The sequence below is a fragment of the Aotus nancymaae genome, unplaced genomic scaffold (genome assembly GCF_030222135.1).
Source record: "Aotus nancymaae isolate 86718 unplaced genomic scaffold, 86718_ANA_hifiasm-v0.15.2.pri h1tg000059l, whole genome shotgun sequence".
NCBI classification, from domain to species: domain Eukaryota; kingdom Metazoa; phylum Chordata; class Mammalia; order Primates; family Aotidae; genus Aotus; species Aotus nancymaae.
Genome location: NW_026988473.1, coordinates 24,642,849 through 24,653,867, shown reverse-complemented (window position 1 = coordinate 24,653,867; position 11,019 = coordinate 24,642,849). Strand labels below are relative to the sequence as shown.

At 40.8% G+C, this 11,019-nt stretch overlaps 1 protein-coding gene across 3 annotated transcripts in view; it reads left to right on the top strand.

Annotated features, from left to right (window-relative positions):
* IFTAP (intraflagellar transport associated protein) overlaps window positions 1-11,019 on the top strand; it is a 259,976-nt gene that overhangs the window by 85,390 nt on the left and 163,567 nt on the right. For all 3 annotated transcript variants that reach the window (XR_010338323.1, XM_064365022.1, XM_012452369.3), the window contains exon 6: window positions 334-434. Coding sequence is in view for 2 of the 3 variants with exons in the window: in XM_064365022.1 (XP_064221092.1) it covers window positions 334-434 (101 nt within the window). In the remaining variant the exon portion in view is untranslated. The remainder of the gene's footprint in view (window positions 1-333; window positions 435-11,019) is intronic.

Sequence of the window (11,019 nt, the reverse complement as noted above, 5' to 3'; positions counted from 1 at the left end):
GCAATTTGAATCTAGGCATCAATTAAAGTTAGGTTCCTACTCTGCCCAGGAAACTGAGATAGGAGCCTTATCTTCCTTGAAATTATATTTCAAAGAGATGGCTCCCAGGTCCTTGTGGAAACATTCCTGGGTTGTAAAATTGGTAAGAGGCTTATTTAGCTTTTAAAAAGATTTATATACATTTCGAAGAAGCAGAGAAAGAGCTTACACTTACTAGTTTTCTAAAGTAAATGCCCAAAGAAAAGGGCATGGGGGAAGGTCTCTTCATTTTTCTTTGTAACAAGGATAATTGGCTTTTTTTCTTCTGATTTGTATTTGCCTTTCCACCCACAGTATCAGCATCGCCAAGCTCCCAGCAGGGCCTGGAACCTGCCATGGGCCTCAAAGAGGAGAGCTGCAGATATCGAGCAGATGTTCTAGGCACAGGGAATGAAGTAAGTTATTTGTAGTAGTTTGCAACTTTTCTGTTGAAGAAGTTTGTCCTGAAAAAAGTTTTTCTATCTCAAATTTGACCCTTTCCTGGAAGACAGCCCTGGGGGTCATCTCTGCCCATTGTCCCACCCCAACAAGGACAAGGCTGCCCAACAGCCAAGAAGACCCCATACTGTGGTTAAAGCCTCCTAAGAACTTGGAATAGACAAGCAAGTAGGAGGGGCTCCCAGGGAAATGCCTGGAGTTGGGGAAAATCATGGTTAGGTTCGAAGGGATCATAATCCAGATGACTGGGGATGCTCAGGAACAGAAGGAGCTTGATAGAGCTGAGGCTGGCTTTACCTGGTGGGCCATCTGAAAGAAAAAGATCAACTTAGCATAGACTTGCACTCCATGGACAAATCCGTCTCTGATCTTTTCAAGGAATTCGAGAAACAGAAGGTGACTAAAGGCCGTGGAGAGCTTGAAGAATAGCTGAGGCTGTGTGTTGAGGATTACAGAGTGAGAATCAGAAAGGCAGGCTGGAGATGCTGTGGGAAACCAGACCATGCCGCCCCCAGATTCACTTCTTTGGCATATTTTGAGCTGGTTATTCAGAAAAACTGCAGACACAGAAATAGCGCTGAAAAGCTATCATCTTGTAAAGGAAATTTGCATCTGTCCACATTGGTGGGCAAACAGGGAATGCTGGCACAGGTTTCCTCTGAGGTCCCCTATTCTAGGTCTAGGAAAGATGATCTCACAGGCAAAGGAGACTGAAGATCAGTCACTTTTGAAGGTCTGACAGAGGAACTTAATTGCAAGCTCCCATTTATTCTTTCTGAGGGCTGCTCCCTGAGAGAATTCAGCCTGCACAATAAGACAGGTTTTGCTTATCCATGGCTTTTTCCCCTTATCCCCCCATAATCTGTCACCACCTTCCCCCAGGAGCCCCAGCCTCTAGTTTTTTTGTACGGTATGAAATCATCAGGCCAGGTGCGGTGGCTCACACCTGTAATTTCAGCATTTTGGGAAGCTGAGGTGGGCAGATCATGAGGTCAGGAGTTTGAGACCAGTCTGGCCAACATAGTGAAACTCTGTCTCTACTGAAAATACAAAAAAAATTAGTAGGGTGTGGTGGTGTGCGCCTGTAATCTCAGCTACTCAGGAGGCTGAGGCAGGAGAATTGCATGAACTCTGGGGGCCGAGGTTGCAGTGAGCCAAGATAGCACCATTGCACTCCAGTCTCGCCAACAGTTTGAGACTCTGTCTCAAAAACAACAACAACAACAACAACAATAAAAACCCTTCAGTTATCAGTCCTTCTTCAGGTCTTATATTTCATGTGGCTTTCATGTGCATGTGCACATAATAAATTTGCATACCTTTTCTCCTGTTAATCTACTGTCAGTTTTACAGCTTTAAATGATCAAACGTTTGTGGAGAAAGAGAATTATCTTTGTCCCTGTTGTATCAAGTACTGAAGGTTTGTGCAGGAGAGAAATTCAATTTAGCATCTGAGAAAATCATGCAGGTCTAGAGGGAAGACCCAAATGGAGGCCATGGCTTTTCAGGCCAGTGTGCTGGAGCAGATGTGGATCCATTCACTGGGGAAGGCTGTGGAGCAGGAGACTAAAGAAAATGAGGAGAATCTGTGATCTGATTTCAGAGGTGGAAAAGCTTGTCAATGACAGGTGACTTTCTCTCTTTCCTCCTGTCTGTCCATCTGTCTGCCTGACCCTGTCTGCAAGCAGTTCTCCTGTACTCTCTTCTTGTGTTTTCCTTTTGGCAGAAATCTAAGTGATTCTTAAATGAGATATCTACAGAAAGTTAAGTATGAGAAATTTTGACTTCTGGATGTTACACTTCATGCTCTATTTGGCTTATTAAATGTTGATGCTAATCTTTTTTTAAAGCAAAGAAAAACACACAATCCAGAATAACATTGGAAACATTTAGTTCTACATCTTCTAAGTCTCTGTAAGTAAATGGGCTCTTTCTTTTTTTAATTTATTTTTTATTTTACTTTAAGTTCTGGGATACATATGCAGAACATGCAGGTTTGTTACATAGGTATACATGTGCCATGGTGGTTTGCTGCACCTGTTAACCTGTCATCTAGGTTTTAAACCCTGCGTGCATTAGGTATTTGTCCTTGATGCTCTCCCTCTCCTTGACCCCCACCCACTGACAGGCCCCAGTTTGTGATTTTCCCCTCCCTGTGTTCATGTGTTCTCATTGTTCAACTCCCACTTATCAGTGAGAACATGCGGTGTTTCATTTTCTGTTCCTGTGTTTGCTGAGAATGGCTTCCAGCTTCATCCATGCCCCTGCAAAGGACATGAACTCATTCTTTTTACGGCTGCAAAGACTTGGAACCAACCCAAATGCCCATCAATGATAGACTGGATAAAGAAAATGTGGCATATATACAAAATGGACTCTTTCTTAAATTACATCTACCACTCTCTTAAAGGGTCTTAATGAAACCAATGCAGACATGTAAAAATTTGATATAAAATTTTTTTAGTAGCATGTACTTCACATATAGAAGCCTGCATAGGAACAAGACATTTTGCATAATATTTAATTAGTGGATGCTTGCTTAGAAAAGCCTTACGTGACCCATGAAGCAATCAAAATAATTATGGGCACAAATTGCATATGCAAAATTGAGACCCAGTAGGTGTCCTCCTCCACTCTGCTTATACCTCAGGGAATTGCTGAATCTTGGCAAAAGGGCTGTCTGCAACCATAAGTGTGCAGTGGTGGCTTGCTTTCTCTTTGCTTCAGTGCTTTCCTTTCAAGCAGCAGGGAGATTAAAAAAAAGAACTTCACAATAGCAGAGGAGGAAGAGTAATGAGAATTCTGTAGAGTGCGTTTTCAACTACCAGTTCTAGCATTTATTGCCTTCACCGCTCATTTGTGCAAGTCTGATCTTGCCCTTTGTTATTCAGGAGTAGGGTCTCTCTTCCTGTTAGACTGAGGTTCCTTGAAGCCACAAACCATGTCTTTTCCTTTCCGTGCTGCCTGTAGTATGCTAATGGTGAAGATATAGTGGCTACTCAGTAAGGATCTGGTGAATTGAATTGAAGAGCCATGATAGAGTACAGTAGGGTGGTATTTTTATGATTTATTTATCTTTTGCGCTTCCCTACACATAATCTCTGTAGTTTACTTGAGTGTCTTCCTACCTCTTAGAATGGTTACAAGAGGGATACAAAAAGTTAGTATTCCAATTTTGGTATTTAAAGTAGTATTTTTTTGGTTCTGCAGTAAAGTAAAATTTCCAATGTTTTAAAATCCTTTTACTCCTTCTCCCTGCTTTGTTTGTTTGTTTGTTTTTTTCCATATCAAGAAGTAGGTTGCAGGTGATTAAAGCATTATGATTTTCCAAGTGTAGAGGCTACTCCCCTTGCCTGACAGCAGGTAGGACACAAAGGAGATGCCCCAAAGGAGAACAATTTTAGAAGAAGCAAAAACTCAAGTCTACCTTTTCTTCTGTGGCATTGTGAAAAGTGGGGGAGCAGGGAATGAGGAAGGGGTGAACACACAGGTTTTGATCTTTTTTCCCCCTGGGTCTGAGCCCAGAAGACGGGAAGTGCATGCACACGTGTGTGTAACACCAGCGTGCTTATTATTCTAGGAGTGGATTTGTTTCACAGTTTGCCCCGGTAGCATCCCGTGGGCAGCTTCATCAAAGGACCCTGGTCAGCATAGCCTGGTTAGGCTGAGGAGAACCTGGGTTTGGCTTGCCTGAATCTCTCTTAACTTTCAAATGACTGAAAAGTACCGAGGTATTCCTCATGCCTGTAGGGCTGGCTGCTGAATTTTTCAGACCTTGACTGGGGAATATGGCAGGAAGGTGCTGCTTTCATGGACCAAAGAGCCACATTGCTGAGGACAGCAGGGCAGGGCTTCCTGGCCAGGCTTCGGATGGGTCCACCCTGCCAGCAAGAGTTGAAGTTGGGCTAGTCTGGCATCCTGAGGTACAACAGCCATAGACTTTACAGAAAGGCCCCAGCAGAATGCCCAGGGCACAGGGTCATGCCTTGGTAGTCTCCAGGAGCCAGCCCAACCTGGGCCCTCCGCAGCAGATACCAACCTGCTTCTCTGGGACTCCACCCGGCTCCCTCCCATCTGTCTCCTTAAGGTTGCAGGCGCCACATCCTCCTCCCATACTCCAAGGTGCATCTGAGGAGGAGCAGGGGAAGGGGGCTCAGTCTCTAAAACACTGAGCATTTACCCAGGTCATTCAAGCAGAGATGTGGTGATGCCCAGGAAGGCTAAATTACTAGGTCAGACAAACATCTATTTCTCTTGCCATCAACTGGGTGAAAGCCTGTGAAGAAGATCAGATCAATTACAGAAGAATAAAAAGGCTATTTATTTTTGTACTCCTGAGGGCAGTGTAAGTGAATATTGATCCTGCTACAGTGTGTGGGTTTTTTTCATGTTTCTTAAAATTCTTTTAGAAATGAACATTTCCTAGCCTTCTCTGTAAACTCCAAAGTTAGACTCCAGTTTACAAAGGCATCAGCAGGAAGCAGTGCCTCCCAAGGTGGAGGAAATATGGAAGAAAAGATCTTTCCTGGCCGATTCAGAAGAACTGAGAGTGAGCATGAGAGAATTAGGATGACGGCTTGACCAGAGCTGCTAGCAAGCATATTCGAGCAAACAGATATACATATTCTTTTAAATCTCCTACTGTGCCTTCAAATGGTCATCCCAAATGTTTCATTTTACATTAAGTGCCAGCTTGCCTCTAGGGATGAGGATAAAAGACATTTTGAATTTAACTTCTTAATTAGGAAACACCAAAGCTGTCATTCACACTAGGAGAAAGAACAAGCCTTCCATGTCCCACTGCAGATAAGACTTTCCAGATATTAATTGTATGTGCATTTAGCTTTGAAATGCAGTATTTAAAGTTTCAAGAATTGGAAATAGCATAGATATAGAGGACTGGCCAGGCCCTGTCATGCAGAAGGGTCATTGATAAATGGGGATAACCCTTAAAAAACAGAGTAGCCAGATTTTTTGGGGGGTTGATAATACATTCACTCTAGTCTTTAAGTACTGCACAGCAGCTCTAAGGTGAGTTGTGAAGAAGTTACCAAGTAACTTATCAGAAGCATACTGGTTAAAAGGAGAGGGAAAGTTGCTGCCATTTATTCTGTGCCAGGAACTTGAACATCTTTTCATGCAATATCACATTTAATCCTCTTGCTATTATCATGAAGTAGAAAAATATCTATTGATTCTAGTTATAAGAAAACTGAGGCTCCAAGAGTAAAACTGGCCTGCTCTCATTACCAGCTGATGTGTGTGAGGGTTGGAATACAAGCTCAGATCTAAGACCCATGCGCTTCGTGTGACACCACCCTGCTGCCTCATGGGAAAGGTGAGAAAATCTCCCAAAGGGATTCCGCAGTTGTACTTCACACTTCTCCTTTGTAAAACTGATCTCCCTGATAGATTTAAAAAAATGAAATATGTCCTCTCTCTTGGATGGCCAGCAACATGTTTGCTGGGGTCAGGTCTGTTTTATTATCTCATCAAAAACACACAGCCCAGTGCTTGGTACATTGTATGTAGTCAAGTTTTTCACTGACTGATTATAAGTAACTATATGCTATTGGAATCTAGAAAGTAAACTAATGCAAATTTGGGGGATTGTTTTTTGTAGATACATAAGTTTACTGGTGTGTCTTTGATTCATTTAGAACATTCTTTTCCTAAAGGTACCGATGGATTGTCAGACTTCTTGATATTTACACTAATCATAAATCCTATATGTTTAATAAAGAGGTAACAAATGTTAAAGATTAGGCAGGTGAACTGCTAGAGTGATCATTGTTAGAGTTTCTGAATTTCTATCCCTTTTTCTCTTAAACACCAGAATAAGATTTGATTCCTAATGGTTGGGCGTGAGTTCTGAAACCTGGAGAATCAGAAAGGAAGTAGAACCTGTGATTTAGATTTCTGAGCCACACTTAAATGGTTCGCAGCTGAGATTCAAGAATGGCAGAGGTTGATTAAGCTGGAGTCATACAGTAGCTACTATTAATAACAAGACAAGCAGGTCGGGGAGAGAACGCAATGAATTGAACGAGAGGGGAAAATGGGAGCTCGGGAGGGTAAACCTGATTGCCCAGTTAGTACTGTGTCTTGTGTCCATCTGGAAACAGGCCTTGTCTCTTTTTTACCAGCCGAATTCTCAGCTGAAAATGCAAAAGGTCAAACACTTAGAGACGCCTGTTTTAATGGGGGTGGATGTTATTTCTGCCTCAGCCATTTTCAGCTAGAAACCACAAGATGGCAATGTTGCATCATTCCTTGCAAGACCTTTGCCCATGGCTGTCCTGACTCCAGGTAAATTCAATTGCTAAGCAATAAATTGGGAGATGCGGGATCGTGTTGGTTTAACCAGCTAACATTATACTTGTATTTGGTACTACTGATTGTGTTTTCCATGATAAAATGTTGCATACTGCAGGAAAAGTAATACATTTTCACCCCTTGTTAGAACACTCTGTAATTCAAGCAAATAACACAGACATAGTCTGAATTTCAATCTTCTAGACCCGGTTTTCACCAACATCAGACTAATTAGTTTTATTCCATCTAGCCAACACCTGCTTGAGAAGAACATTTAGTGTCATAAAACAAACCACCCACCAAGAAATAAGGAAACTGAGAAAAGCCCACAAACCCATGTCATGTTGCCAAGTTCAGCTCTAAAACAAAGCCTTACAACCCACCCTGGTGGATTCTCTTGGAGGAAACTCCATTTTCTAATATAAGTTTCTGCATAAAAAAACTTGATTTAGAGTTGTGAAAGGCTCCTATGCAAATGATATTGTTGGAATATTTTTCATTTCTTTGGGAGTCAATTTTTGAGGACATGTTCAGGCTTAATTCTTTCAGCAGACCCTTGAGTCCTCTGGTTTTTAATTGTGTTTGAGGAAGGGAGTAAAATGAAATTTGGTGGTGTGATCAAACAGCAAGGGATTTGGTGCCTTCCCAAGTATGATGGGCATAGATCAAATACTGAGTACCTTTCGATGGTTATTAAGATGAGGTTACAAGTGTTACAACTGTTCGCCCTAGAAAAGGTTCAGGTGTGAATGAGTTGCTTTCATGGAGGGAATTAAGGGAAAGGATGCTGCTAGATCAGTGGTTCTCAAATTATAGCAGGCATCAGGATCACCTGGTTGATTTATCAAACCACAGATCACCGGACTTCACCTCTAGAGTTTCTGATTCTGTAGATCTAGGGTAGGGCCCGAGGATTTGTGTTTCTGACAACTTCACAGATAATGGGGATGCAGCTGGTCCAGAAATCATGCTTTGAGAACCCTGATGCTAGACCTATTTTCGCTAAAGGACAGGTAACTGGGTGATTTTCATTGACGTGCTTTACAGAGAATGTTGAGAAATACTGACTCAATAGAATGAATGCTTGCTTTAGGATCTAGAGATGTGAATTCTAATATAGGCCCTATAACTTAGGAGCTAGATATATAAGGCCAGTGACTTAACCTCCCATAACCTCAATCTGTTATCTAGAAAATAGGCTTGTACTCAGATACCAGGATTTGAATCTTGGCTTTGCTAATTGCTTTATGACTTTGTTCAAATTAGCCACTCCGAGTCTGATGGGTAAAAAGAGTACTTCCGAGTTGTTTTGGAAGTAAAATATTTGATATCAGGGCACCTCTCATAGGATTTGTTGCTCCTTTCCTTTTCTTTGCTACATTGATACATGTACGCATCTGAAATCACTTTATAAAATACAAAACACCATAGGAATGTTGGTTAATGTTTTACAGAGAAATTACTTTAGGAAAAAACCTTCCTAGATCCTTTGGATTGTCGTTTTCCTTGACCAGCTTAGTCTGTTTGGATAAATTGGCTATTTTTAGCCAATTGTGAGTTTCTTCTTACAATTGTTTGAAATCACTGGACAGACCCGAAGTTTACATAATATAGTCCAGGCTGCAGGAGGAAGCACTGATAACTCCTGGAATCTTTTCCAGATTGGGTTGGTCAATTCTGCTTTCCCATTTTTAGAGACAGAAATAAAGAACCAAGAGTTGAATGGCAAAATGCAGTTTGGCTTAGAGAATGGGGGTCAGCTGTGTCATGAGATCCTTCTGGATACCTTTCGTATCCCAGGAGAGGCTGGTACCCCAAAAGAATTGACAAACTGGTTTTCACATTATGGAAAGTGTCTACTTGATGTCAATATGATATTTTATATAGTGAAAAAGTGATTGGTCTTATAACTGTTGGTTTGAAGATGTTAAAGACCTAATTCTCTTTCTGCCGTTGAAAAGTATTCGATATTTCACCTAAACCCATTGTTCTTGGGAAGGCACCAAATCCTAGTTGTGCAACCTCGGATAGTCATTTCCCTTCACTGAGCCTCAGTTTCCCCATTACAAGATGAAGGATTTGCATGAGGTCTGGCTTCTTACTTAGCAGTCTGTAGATGGGATCCATGGATCATTCAAAATGCCAGATCTTGTGATTGTGCAATTTTATGTCGATAGGATCTGTAGCATTCATCAGATTCTGAGAGGGGTCTGTTGAACTAAAAAATCGAACCTCAGGTGTTATTAAGGATCATGCTCAAGTCTAGGCTTGCATCTCTTCCAGTGATGCTAAATAGTTTCAACTGTGTTTTCACTGACCAGGTAAAATAGATGCCCTAGCTCATTTGGTATTGTATAGATACTGCTTTTTAAATCATACCATTAAAAGAAATCAAATTTTAAACAGTGGTGAAAAGTGTGGAGAAAGATGAATGGCCAAGGAAAGGAGAAAGTCATAGAACAGCTTACTGCTAACACATAGCAGCAGTTTTGTGAATGTACCACTGTCCATGGGGTACAGATATTGGGCCTTATCAGTATACTCACAATTGATCAGGTTTAAGGTGACGGATACTCACTAATCCAGTCTACGTGACATTGATGAATAATCTGGGATACCAGTGTGATTATTTACAATGAGGGATAACTTCTGCCTGTGCCTGGATGGCTCCTTTTGCAGGCCTTGATTTACATTATTAATCGGTAGACTGTTAAGGATTTAGAGCAAAAGGACGCAAATAGTTTTGAAAAATATTTCTTTTGGGTCAGGTTGAGGTCCCAACATCGCTGATTATGATTCAGTAAAGAATCCAGTAGGCGTTTTGTTTCCTCCTATGCAGCGTTGACTTAACTGTCAGTGGGCATCCTTGTTTCCAAGTTCTTTGGGGACATGATTCACTTTGTCCCCAGATACCACCAACAAAAGTCATGTTTTTTTTTTCAGAGAAAATATTTTTAACCATCATCGTGTGCAAGCACAGTTAAGTTGATGAGATTCAAAACATACTTTCTAGTCACAACATCCATTAAGTTGTTAATCCATGTTGAAAGCAACTTGAATGTCTAATATCATGTAACACAATGATCATACCATCATTACTCTTAACTTCCTTTTACCAATATTGGTGAAACTGAGGCTTTTGTTCAAATACACTTTTTATCAGTTGTTCTCACTCTAAAATCCAAGTCTCTTTTTCTAGTTCCTGGGGTCTCTTCTATTTTCCATGAGAGAAGATTGATTTCTTGTTCCTCTATTAATCTGCCAGACAAATCTCTTACCAGTTTGGAGATGATAATGTTTACCCTGTGTATCTTATGTAGGCATAATGAAATCATCAGGACAGTCCTGCAGAATCTTGCTCACCTGAGCAGGCATTTTCTAAATTAAATCAGTAGTGTCATGGAGTTCTAAATGTTCAGAGAGAGCGCGAGAGAGAGAACATACACTGTAAGTGTGCCTCTTGGCAAGCAAGCCTGATTTTTAATAGCATGCATTTATACAAAAGAGTCAAGACATTTTTACTGTTCAAGAGGATCTCCTCACCAATTCTCAGTTGGCAAACCTATATTATGATTTGATTTATAAAAATTATTTACCCCTAATTTGTCAGAAACATGTGCACTGTATAAAGTGAAATGCTGAGTTGGAATTCATGCTGCCTCATTCTTGGGATGCTAGTGAGGCAGAGGAAGAAAATTTCAGTAACTCAATCCTGCAAAATAGGATGCTGGATATAGACTCCTTGATCTCTTAGTTCCATGTAAAAATGGCTAAATTTACCAAATCCAAGGCATACACAATTGACCATGGTCTAATAAATGATCCATACTGTATGTTACTTGAATGTTAACAGAAAAAAAGATCAAAGGAATACATTTCTGGTTCTAGAATTTCAGACCATGGTAAAATGGTTAGGTCAGATTTTGAGGGAGAGGTATTAGGGGTAGATGGGAAGATATGCTTCTTCTGTCCTATTAAATCAGATGTTGTCTCACATTTCTGGGCCTGAAGTCTCTACATTTGATTCTAACTGTGCAATTGATATAAATAACAACATGGTTACTGCCACTACTTTGAGATTAAGCATGCATTAACCTGTGGGGTTGTTTTAAGGTAATTAAGTGACCAAATCTGTCTGATGTTGGTGTGTATATTGAAGGCTTTTGTAGCTGATTAGCAGAGGAGTAAAACTGAGGAGTTTAATCAACCACTCGAGTTCTTAGTTTC